Source organism: Lepisosteus oculatus, chromosome 15 (assembly GCF_040954835.1).
Source record: "Lepisosteus oculatus isolate fLepOcu1 chromosome 15, fLepOcu1.hap2, whole genome shotgun sequence".
NCBI classification, from domain to species: domain Eukaryota; kingdom Metazoa; phylum Chordata; class Actinopteri; order Semionotiformes; family Lepisosteidae; genus Lepisosteus; species Lepisosteus oculatus.
The window spans coordinates 5,032,497-5,044,621 of record NC_090710.1 but is presented as its reverse complement, the minus strand read 5'-3'; the positions used below and the strand labels follow the sequence as shown (position 1 = coordinate 5,044,621).

At 37.0% G+C, this 12,125-nt stretch overlaps 1 protein-coding gene across 1 annotated transcript in view; it reads right to left on the bottom strand.

Annotated features, from left to right (window-relative positions):
- Window positions 1–6,716, bottom strand: part of fgf14 (fibroblast growth factor 14) — a 216,104-nt gene extending 209,388 nt beyond the window's left edge. The window contains exon 1 of the mRNA XM_006638898.3: window positions 5,862–6,716. Within this exon, the coding sequence (XP_006638961.1) occupies window positions 5,862–6,069 (208 nt within the window). The 5' untranslated portion in view covers window positions 6,070–6,716. The remainder of the gene's footprint in view (window positions 1–5,861) is intronic.
- Between the last annotated feature and the right edge of the window lie 5,409 nt (window positions 6,717–12,125).

Here is a 12,125-nt window from a genome sequence, read left to right as displayed (position 1 = left end):
AAGCCCACCATACTTCTTACATGGCATAATTAAAGTAGCTATCATAATGATGGATGGCCTATACTGTGTTATATATTTCAATGATCACTCTTTACTTTTGTTTGTGGTAATTAAGCAGTTTTCAGTCTTTGCTGTCAGTGGTAAAACCATCAGAAGATGTACAATACATAACACATTGTACTCCTGAATTATCCTACACTTGTATATACTGTACCCAGTACATATAAGAGATTATTTGCAGTTTCAGTATATAGCATCGTCAGTAACTGACAAACACGCTACATGTGGCCTTCTTTCACCTGTAACAACTCTTACATTCTAAGGAGTAAAAACTAAATGGGGAATATATGATCTTCCCTATTAATTTTTTAAATGGTTGTTACCACTCACAAAATGAATACTGCAGTCCCATTACAAACCAAAGGGGGAATAAATGAAACACCGAATTTGAAGCATGTTAAATTGCTTAAGCAAAGTTACATTTAACATTCACTCTGCAAATTCCTCTGTCATTAACTCAGGAATATAAACAACTGCAACACGATCAGCATTTCCGCAATTTTACTGTAATACTAGAAAAACAGTTAATAATTCATTAGGATGGCACAGTGCCTAGCATTGCTGCCTTGAGGTACTGGAACCCTGGGTTCAGTTCTGGGACTGAGATGCGATCTGCACATTTGGATGTTTTTCCCATGTTGATGTGCATTTCATCTGGATGCTCTGGTCTCCTCTGCCTTGTGCTGGACTGGTGTCCTGTCTAGGGTGTTGTTTGCTATGATAGGCTCCAGCTCCCTTATGACCCTATATTGGATAAAGTGGTTAGAAAATGGATCAATTGTTTCTGCCTAGCCTTTTCCTTCCCGAAAGATCCCAAAGCACTTTACTTTTAGGAGGGAACCCATGTTATGCTCCTCTGAAGTGTAGCCCACACCGGAGTGACACAGGACCATTAGACACCAGAAGTCCCACTACACCGCACATCAGGTTAAGGCAGGAGAAATTGCTTTACCAGTTGAATTACAGTGGAACACAAGGGCAGAATTGAGCCAGGACACCACGGTTGATAGTACAACTTTAATGACCAAGAAATCAGGACCATGGTTTAATGTCTCAGTTTAAAAAAAAATATTTGTAATGGGGAATTGGTTTGAAAGAAGGAATTTCAAAAACTGAAATTTTTGACTCCAATCTTGGTTTTTACTCTTAAGCAACAAAGACATCTTCGCTGATGCCCACAGGTTACGACAAGGAAACCATTACAAGCTAAGAATGGTTTATTGTTATAGTCCCTTGGCGTATAGGCAAAGCCTCAAAAGGACACTCATTGGACAAATGTGATGGAAAAAAATATTTTTATTGATTGGTGATATAGTGTTGACCATTAAGGGTGCATGTTTCTTAGCCTTTAATAAAAAGGCTAAGATTTTACAGCTACTACAAATACATGCAGGAAAATTAAAATAAATTTTGTTATGGCATTTCTTTCAGTGTTGCCTCACTTTTGCACTTATCAGAGAACAATCTGTTTATACAATATAATTAAATCAATTTTTAATGCAAAACAGTGAGGAAAGAGGTACATTTACAGAATGGGGTGGGATTTTCTTATAAAGCACATCCTGACATAACCAGGCTTCTGTTGATCACAGAAGCCTCAAAAACAGGCCAGAGATATTTCCCAAGTGTATAGTGAAAAATTGCATAAGTGTAGCAATAAATTGAATCCTCAAACTGTGCCAAGGCCTGTTGGAACAAGACTGAACTGTATCCATTTCAGGAAAATATTTAATACAGTGTTCAATAGGTACAATTAGCACAAAAAGTCATAGAGTACATTCCATGGGCATAGGCAAAATAAAACAATAATACAAACAAAAGTCCATGAATTGGTGTGGGACCTATTACTGGTAATTTCAAAACCATAAAATCCATAATTGGATTCTGAAAAAGCCTTTGAAAAAAGTCCAGTAATTCTTCAATGGAAACTTAGAGCACAGCTTTCAGATGATGGCAGTAATTTAGAAAGGAAGCATACATGCGTGCCACTGTGCATCTGACCAAAGGGAAAGTGAGGAACCTGCAGGCTACATCAAGTACAAGAACAGAGAAATGGAGTTCCAGGCTCTCTAACACAGAAATCCATTTTTTAAACAATAAAATAGACCATTAACTGTCACTGGAAAAGAAGGTTGAACTTTAAAACAAACTTGGCTATTTATGCACCTTGGTTTTTACAAGTCTAAATGTATTGGTTACTGACTAAATGTTTTTGGTGCTATTTTGACAATTTCATCATTCACCACTGACCATGAAGTACTGGAGTGACTCTGATTGTTACATAAGCAGTAAATCACCACAGCCATGAAAGAGTTGGTTTGGCAAAAGCGATGAGGTGAGTCAGAAGATACAGAAAGGAACCAGTATGCCTCAATTTAGAGAGCAACACCTTCTTGCCATCGATATGTTGGAGTAATTCCTCAATGGGGATGAGCCAGCAGTGCAGCCCATTTCCTCTTCGCCATTTAAGGTTTTAGGTTAGATTACCTTGGACTTTAGTACAAAGTCCAGAGCAATACGCCATCTGCGCCATACAAACTCCACCCATTTTCTAACTGTTTTATTCAATAAGAGTCACTGGCGAGCCAGAGCCTATCCTAGCAAGCAGTGGGTGCAAGGCAGAGTGCACCCTGGACGGGATGCTAGTCAACTGCAGGGCACACACTCACTCCAGCACCAGTTTTCTAAGAAGCCAATTAACCTACCAGTATACAGTACAGTATGTCTTTGGACTGTGGGAAGAAACTGGTCACCCAGATGAAACCCATGCAAACACAGGAAGAACACACATGAACAACTCCATGTAAATACAGGTGCACTCTAGGTCCAGAAACGAACCGAAGGCTCCAACAGCAAGACGAGGCAGCAGTGTTACAATTCTGCTTCTGTGCCACCCCTACTGTAAGTCACTTATCATGCTTGTTTAATACACTAGTGCACGTGCTACAGAAAAGGTGATCATTTTCCTCTGAACTTTATGAAATTATAGCATGTGATAAGATTCTTGTGATGCTCACTGCACACCAAAGGCAAAAAACAGTTGAAGGCACTGGCACTCCACTGTACAAAAGGTAAAAAAGGATTTCTAACTAATTTCATAAATCCACCTTCACAATTATAATACCCACAAGTTTTGTAACTACCGAGCTACTGTAACTCATAAAAGCATAAAAGGATTTAGTGTATGATTAACACTGCTCAGACCTACTGTACTTCGGTTTATTAAGACAATAATTTAATAATCATGATATATATTAGAAGATTCAAGGATTTTGCAAGACATGATCATTCATAAATACGATCTGATCATAAAAAGACACTTTAAGATATTATAAGAATTAGCGGTAGTACTCGTAGCAATAGAGAATAGATTATTTAACAAAACACTCACCTCTTGACTGTATAAAATTTACGTTATTCGGGGACCGCATACTACTTAATATCCAGAATAATGTTTTGTTCCACATTTGAATGAGAACCGAACTGTAATGTATACTACGTACTTCACATTTCGTGTTCTGATTGTTCTGAGGAATCCTGAGATTCGCACACAGGCTCAGTTCCACTCTAGACATCTTAACTAACTCTGCCTCATGTACAATATGACAATGAAGATTAATAAAGGAATGTAACTTTGCTATTGAATTGAAAGGCAAGTGTTAGCCCTTTGTTGACTATCTGAAACCGCCATCTGCTGGGCTAACCAGCCAAAGAAATAAAAAAAAATGCTTACTGGTACTTTCCAAACTCTTCCAGAAGTTACATGAACAAAATGTGTTTTGCTAAAATGTATTTAATATAAATGACGTTAAGGTCGCATCACCTTCACACGATGTAGTGTTCAAATTCATTCCTGCTACAAATAATTTTCACATGTACAACAAAAAGGCCGGTGCACCACTACACTCGCGTGTTTATATTGTCTTTAAATAAACACAACAGGTAACCTCAATAGGCACTGTAGGCTTTATAGGTTCATGATTACAAAAAAAGTTTTATCAGAAAAAACAAATTAACATTTTCTCCGTACCAGACGTTTGACACAGCCGACTACAATAAAATTACGTGTTTTTTACAACTTTGTTGGTATCGAACTTGATCTGATGTCAAAAAGGAAACGTTTCATTAAATTGCACCCATTTTTGCAACAGTTGATTCTATTGATACCGATAATAAAGTACAGCGCCTAACCATTGAATATCCTTTGTTTTCAAAACAAATCTTTGGGCAGTAACTACAACTGTATTGTGTCACTTAATAGTGATATACAGTATATATATTTTTAAATGTGTTATAAACAGTATTGCATATGGATCTCCGTAAACAGGATGTTCACCATATGAAGGTACCCGGATCCATAGCGCAAATACCTAAAACCGCAGTGGATAATTTAAAAAAAGAGAATACAACTGCATTTGTGTGAACTTCGCCTAATAATATGTAACAGTGTACAGAGCGTTACCGTGCCACCGCTACCTCAGCTTTCAATGTCTGTTAAAAATATATGCAATTGACAACAATGTCCCCCGAGTGCTACTTCGATTCTGGAAGTTGGTGTTTTGCTGCAGCACATTTCTTTGGAGGGGAGGTCCTACTGAAATCCTTCGATAACCGACGCCGCTTTCCTTCAACAATCTCTCTTTCAATTCAGGAATGCGACCTTTTTGTACTTTCTCTTTTATTTCAACTGCAAAATCTAAGTTATTGAGTGGGCGGCAAATGCAACGGTTTCCCTCGTTAATCGTGGGGTGTCAGCAAGGCAAAATAGCTATGATCTACTACACTGCAGTGCCAGCGTCAAAGAAGCAGAGCTTTTTTACCCCAATGACTGTCAACCACATCAACTTTAAGACACTCTGCCCGTGTCTTGCACCAGCTATAATAACCAATGCTTCTTTATAAACAGATACCACGTCATTCGCGATAACCTGTTTCTAGAGAAACATGATACAGCCCCATACAAAATTTTATTTTTAAAGCAAAATCTGAATGAAAATTAATCTATTTTACGCATCCCATCTCTCCACATCTTGGAACTGCATACAGTATACTGTACAGTACAGTTGCTCTAAAAACGAATCGCTCGCTTCAGCAGCGGGGATGAAGCAACTAACATCATTTCTAGTTATTTAAATGAACTGCAGATCATATGGACTATGGAATCAGGTTGTCTGTATATGAGGAAAAGCCTCTATCGTTTCTAACACAAAGACAGTCATGCTCTGTACTGTATCAACAGAATAACCAAAAGAAAATGCAGAAAAAGAGGACAATAGTGGATGATGAATTCAAAGCTAGGCGCCTCGTCGTATTATCTCCGTCCTCCACGCAAATGTTGTGCATTTAAAAAGCTATCTTGCGGGCTTAATTTTCCAGTCAGCTTGACAAGAGACACCGAATATTAAAAACCGAAAAGTGATGCAGAAGAAAATGCTGCTGCAGCACAGGAAGAATAAAACCTGTCAAACCAGACCCGCATTACAAACACACTGCACAGCGCACACCAGTATCCTACAAATGTCTACATTAAAGTGATTTACCAAGATACGACAGAGCACCTATCAAAAAAAGTTCGAAGCGCTACGATCATCCTGCTTTAGTGATGCAGGGCTTTTCTGTTGGTGCTTAACGCTCAGCCTTGCTTGGCTCGCCAGCACCAGCAGGACTACAGTATAACTTATTCCCCCTTTTCGCTGCATTTACCTGCTGTACAAATATGATTGCAGATATAACACCATCACTATAAACAATGTATAACACAGTGCGGGCACTAGAAAACAAACAGCAACACCACGACTTACCACTTTGGCTTTTGTTTTTCTTAAGACTCTTGCCACAAAGACACTGCAGCATATGCGTTCCTTTGCTGAAAATGTTCCAAAGAAACCACATTGATTTGGGCGAAAAGCAATCCAGCAGCTTAGACACCCTGATAAAGAAGAGATCCTTGCGGTTGCATAATAATACAATGGGATCAGTTCTCCAGGACAGGGCTACCAATTTTACCATAGAAAAAAGATGTTTATATTCCAGTCTTCCGCTGCTTTTGTTCACGTGGCAATATATATATATATTCTTACACTTCTTAAACGAAGGTTATTTTTTTCCGACTATGTGTGAATAATGGTCCCCAAAATGCACACACCAGGAAGTCAGTAATAAAAAATACTCTGTATATTTCATATGTCGCACAAAATGTAAAGAGCAGCCAGTAAACAAACAGAACTAATCGGCAAACAGTAAAAAACGAAGGATTTCCAAAGAGAAAACCATTGCCTATTAGTTCATCACTCTGAGGAAGGGTGGATGTGCTTCAAAAGGCAAAGGCAGGATGTATCCTATAGAAAGACCGCAACGATAGCTCCAACAAAACAACACATAACCAAATCAAGTCAGTTCACTTTATGTTCTCCTTTAAACCTGCTGATTGCCGAGATCAATTCCCGTTAATCTGTCGCTGCATTCTTTAAAAAGGCATTTCTCGATCCGAACCCGGATTTTTTTTCCCCGTGAAAAAATAAACTGCAATATTCTGAGGGTAAGATGTTACCAATTCGCAGCGGGCATGTCTTTCTTTCCCCTAAAAGTATCGTGGTTCCGGAAAATATTTTCAAGTATTTCTGTTCAGCTTGGATCTGTGTTAGAAAATAGATGGGGAGGAGGAGGGGTTGAATTGAAAGATTGGCTTTCCATTACGTAAACACGTGGTTTGAACACCGTCACAAATGAGACGTTTTCAGGATTTCAAGGGAGAAACACAAAAGATTGTTTCACAAATCTGATCAATGAGTGAGAGTGTTCAGCGTGGGGATTTTTTTTTACGTTATAAAAATTAATCACAACCATCATTTTAAAAAGGACGCGATTCAGCTATATTTATGAAGATGGACAACATCCTCCCATAACATCAAAATAATAAAATGTATAATCTTTTCTCGTGGTGACGTACTGTACAGTATACAACTGAGGCATTCAAAGCCAAATCTGCATAAAAACCGGTAAAATTAAGCTGTTATGATAGGGTCTTATGAGCGTAATGTAATTTTGTTATGCTGTAGGCTCGTATTTACAGATCAACAAGTGTATATCAGTTCCGCGTTTAAAGAAGGTAATAAACTAATCAGTGTGATTATAAATGAAAACACATCTGTTTAGGTTAGGGTTGAAAGTTGTATTGAAACTGTTAAATCAGACGGTCACTCTTACACTGTCTTAAAAAAATAACCACATCTTAAAAAAAAAAATACCAGTCGGGGAACCTGGCATGATTCACTAACGTAAACAGGTGTGCGTAGATTAGGAAAGAATTTCCCCTGCAGTTTATATCACAGGACATATTTTGTGAAGATGTTGCCAAAATAGTGCACTTCAGCCTTAAGTTAAAGTTATTATAGGATGGGGATCCGAAACTAGACTGGGCATTTAATCAGCAGACAATGGTTTTGATTTTGATCATTATTTATTTATTCTTAATAATTTTCAATATATCTTAAAATAAATGCGGCGGAAACGTACTGGGAAAAAACAACAATTGACGTCTTTCTGCGTTTTTAGGTACTGTGTTATATCTAGGGTATACACACTAGATTTTGGAGGAAATCTTTAAGTGCTTCTAAATTTTGCACAGAAACAGTACTAACATAGATGTCAAGAGTCTTAGACGTATGCGGCAAAAAACGTCCTTCAATCATAGAAAATTCAGATTTGGTGGTTTGGTGAAAAACAATTATTTTTAAAATAGTGAAAAAGCAAATCATGTACTCACATACTGTATGTGCGTATTTTTTACTGTTTGTGAATTTCAGAAAAATATACAAGGACTTATAACAAAACATTTCCCTTTATTGTGATTTTAATTTGCCAGTTATGTTACTCTTAATATGTGGCTTAAATTAATTTATTTAATCATGCTCTTATTTAATAAGATCCAGAAAATACAGTAGTGAAGTGAAATGACTTGTTTGAGAAGGTTTATTAAATCCATAAATTTCTAGTCAGATGTATCTATAACTAATTTTATGTATGCAGCTAAAGAGAAATGAAATGCATATGCTTATTTTTCCCTGTATCTTGCTAAAAATAAACTAAACTCAAAGAAAAAATCCAAAGCCGAAAGATAAAAATGGCCTAAACTGTGTGTTGGAAGTTACAGAAATTAAACACATGGCATTTCATGCCTAAAAATCAAACATTTTGATCAGTGTTATACAAGGTCCATAACAAATGAATGCTAATGACCAAGTCTTCTAAAAAGCAGAAGAGACCTTAAACAATTTGTCCTGAGACAGCCTGGGAGTTCCATGTTTTTATGACCCATTTAGTTCACTTTTGTGGTATCAGAATCACAACATCTGCAGTTGTTGTTTTTTTTAAACACACACAGATGTGCTGTAGTGGTGACCCAATATGGCTGGAAGGTGATTAATCCAGACATGTCAATAGCAAGGGAAGAGAAGTGCACTTTTCCGTTAGTTGACGAAATCACCTGTCCAGAGTTGAGGCATCAAAACCCATCCAAGAAGCACTTGGATGAAAAAAAAAGTAAATGCTGTGTTGTAGATAATATATTGATGTTGACACAGAAAACATCAGAAAATGTGTTTTCATGTAAAAAAATCTGGGATGTCACCTTTTTACCCTTTTTTGATACACCCACGACAAATTGATGGCTTCTGAAGGGCTGTATGGACAGGTAACGCTAGTGGAAAGAAACAAATTCTAGAGAAAAATGGGTCAAATTCAAGATTTCCAGACAAAAATGCAGTAGATGGGGCTGAAGATGGAGCAGGGGAAACAGAAGTGTGATTCTATGGTGTGAGTCTACAAAAGTCAAAATAAATTCACCCGCTCTTGCTCTCTGATTTAAGGTAATGAGTGCATCTGTGTTTTGCACATCAACCTCCCTTAAGACTGTTGCTTTAGTCACTGTCGCTCATGGCTACTCTGTTGATGTTGATGATGTTCTAGGCCCCATTATCATTTTCCATCACGAGTCAAGAAGGACCTTATTTAATTGCTGCTGTGTAATTACTCCTTCGCCCAGGGGGTTAGAATGAAGTACAGAATCCTTCAATTCCTGGAATATAGGCCATATCCCTCCTTTCAAATTATCTGTGAACATATGGGACAAAAACAACAATGGAACTGACCTTTTTTTCCCTGTATGAAGGGGTGGGGCAGGGTAATGAAATCAAAGAAATCTTGTTAAATCTTGAAATAGAATCATTGACAGTATAACCTCCTTCGCTTTGACATTTTCATCATACCTGCCTGCCAACATCCAAACTCAATTTCCAGTTGTATTTAAAGATATGGCAAATGATGTTTGACAGGACCTAGCCTGTTACGTTACTGGTGCTTATTTTCTGCATCTGCTTGATAACAGAAGATAACCAGCATACAGATATCCGAACAGTAACCTTTACTACAAAGGTATAGTGATAAGTGAGCTCTGCCTGCAATATGGCATAATTATTTTATTATAGAAATATTAATAGATTTGCGCGAGGGGTGTCAGCAAACCAGTCAGCGGGCTATGCATATCAGTCAAGACTAAACTGAGTGAGAAAAGTGAGAAATACAGTACATTGTTTTATGTTACTAAGGCTCCTTCAGTCATTAGAACTTCCAAGAAAAGCTATTTACCAAAACATTGTGGATGTCATCTTAAGAAGTGGCTGCAATTACAAAGACCTGCCTCTAGAGGCCACTAGTAGGAAACTCTTTACACTCCTTGTAAATGGCTACACAGTGGGTGTTAATTAGGTAATTGATAAGATTGGAGCGGAAAAGTTGTTGCTGCAAATTCTAATGTTTGTAATTATGTTTTTATTTTAACTTTAAATTGTATGAATGGTGTTCTTAGTGGCTGGTTTTTTTTTTTTAGATTTATTTTTTGTGTGATCCTGAAAAGGCAATAAAGCCTTATGGATCTCACTAGCCATTATATAGGCTTTGTGCATGCAGACCAATATTACTGCTCTGGTTAACGGTATGATCTATCACAATAGGCTTGGATTTATTAAATCACAACTTTGAACCAATCTAAAATCACAGATCTACACCCTGAAGACAGGCTTCCATATGTTAAAAGCACTAAGCCTCCAGCAAAGTTTCCATCAAATACTAGATCTGTATGTTGGGATTGGTGTTTCATTCAAGTTTTGAGTTAACCTGAGCTTTATCCAAATTTCTTGCTGTGTTACATTATTTGACCTTAGGCCTCCCCCTTTAGGTCAAATCTGCACACAGAATATCAGTGCTTTTGAAGGCTTTTGAAGGTGACAATCAGATGCTAAAAAAAATGAAATTTGGGGAGGCAGAGCAAACAGCACACTGGTACGGAATTATTCTTACAAAAATTATTTTTTACACAAAAAAAGTTTAAATTTCACTCTTTCTATTTATCGGGGACAGTTATTAGTTACAAATGTACAACGAACTACTGACCTAATATCATCTGTGCAACATTTAAAAAGTGAAATCTTGATCTGGCATGTCTGTTATGTTTTTGTAAAATAAATTGAGTGGTAGAGAAACTCACAATCTATCATCTTGCTGTCCTCCTTGCTGCATCAATAAGGTATAAATAAAAATCTATTTAATTACGGTCTTTCAAATATGTTTGACTTGGAGGTGGCACATTTTTGCTCATGTTAGCTGAAAAAGAAGAGAGCAGTCTGTCCATTGGTAATCTCTTAATTGTTTGTCTATGTGCACTTTTATCAAATAGTCTACGTTGAAATTTTCCAACTGTTTTTACAGATACTTGTTGAATTTCCCCTGTTTAGAAAGCTTTTTTTTTTGTTTTCAGTTTGTATATTGTTGGATGTGACATGAAAGATCAATTCATATTTCTAATATATAAAAGAAGACAAATCCAACCTTTCCTCATTCAGGTGAGATCTGCTGAAGAGAAAAATACTGTTTAATGGTGTAAGTAATAATAATGTATATATGTAATTATTTTTAATCCTCAAGTATTGTTTATCATACTTTTTAGTTCAAATGTTTACTTGTTGCTTGTTCTTGCTCTTTCCAGGATGCATTGCCTGCCGTAGGTTTCTGTTTAGGGAATATGGCAGCATATTGATGTGTGCCCTGTTTGTTTTGAAGGTTTGACATTTATCATTCGTTCAGTGGAACGGAACATTTTTAAGGGCATTAAATAGATCATTGTGTCACCTTTAAGAGATACCAATAAAAGATAAATGTAAGTCATGACAGAGCCCAGTAAGAATTCCTTGCCCGCTATTCAGATCATTAATAAATGATATTAACAAACGATATTTATTATTCAATCAGGACTAGATCACACAACTCTTTTCTTCCAAGAAGTTTGATGTACTATTGCTATCAGCCTCTGAAATAAAAAATGCACCCCTGCAGTTATTAGGAGGTAAGTTATATTAAGAAAAATGTCTTTTTGTGCATGTGATGAATGCACACTTCCTTGTTCTTGTAATTTTCCAGAGAATAGGTATCTCAGCTTTAAGAACAAAGAAACGTTAATTTAGAATTGAGCTTGCACAGAATACAATGTTGTACTGTGTAACGGCATATGGCATTAAATTCTAAAATTGTCTGCCAACAAGACCATGCAACCCTCGATAAGTTGCTTTATACTTGACATTAGCTGAACACTCACCTGAAACAAGGCTACGTACAGTACCATCCCTCAGCTTACAATGTCCTGCAATTTATCTTTTAAGATGACTGACTCAACATTGTTCGCTGGTTGTAATACAGTAGGTCTCACTGCTACTATACAAAATCCCATTGGTTTATTAAATATACACTTCTATTACACATTTAACACACATTCTCATGAAATATACATGCTCATAATCATGAAAATGTATTTTGTCTTGACCAAAGGATATAGGAAGCATGGTAGTTAGTGCTGCAGCTTCATAGAATTGGGGCCCTGGGTTTGATTCTAGCCTGGAGTGCAAACTCCGTGTGGAGTTTGCATGGTCCTCCTCTGTGTTTGCTCAGGTTAGGTAATGTTGGAAACCTAAACTACAGTTTAGGTAATGGGAGAAACCTAAACTGCGCTTGCATGG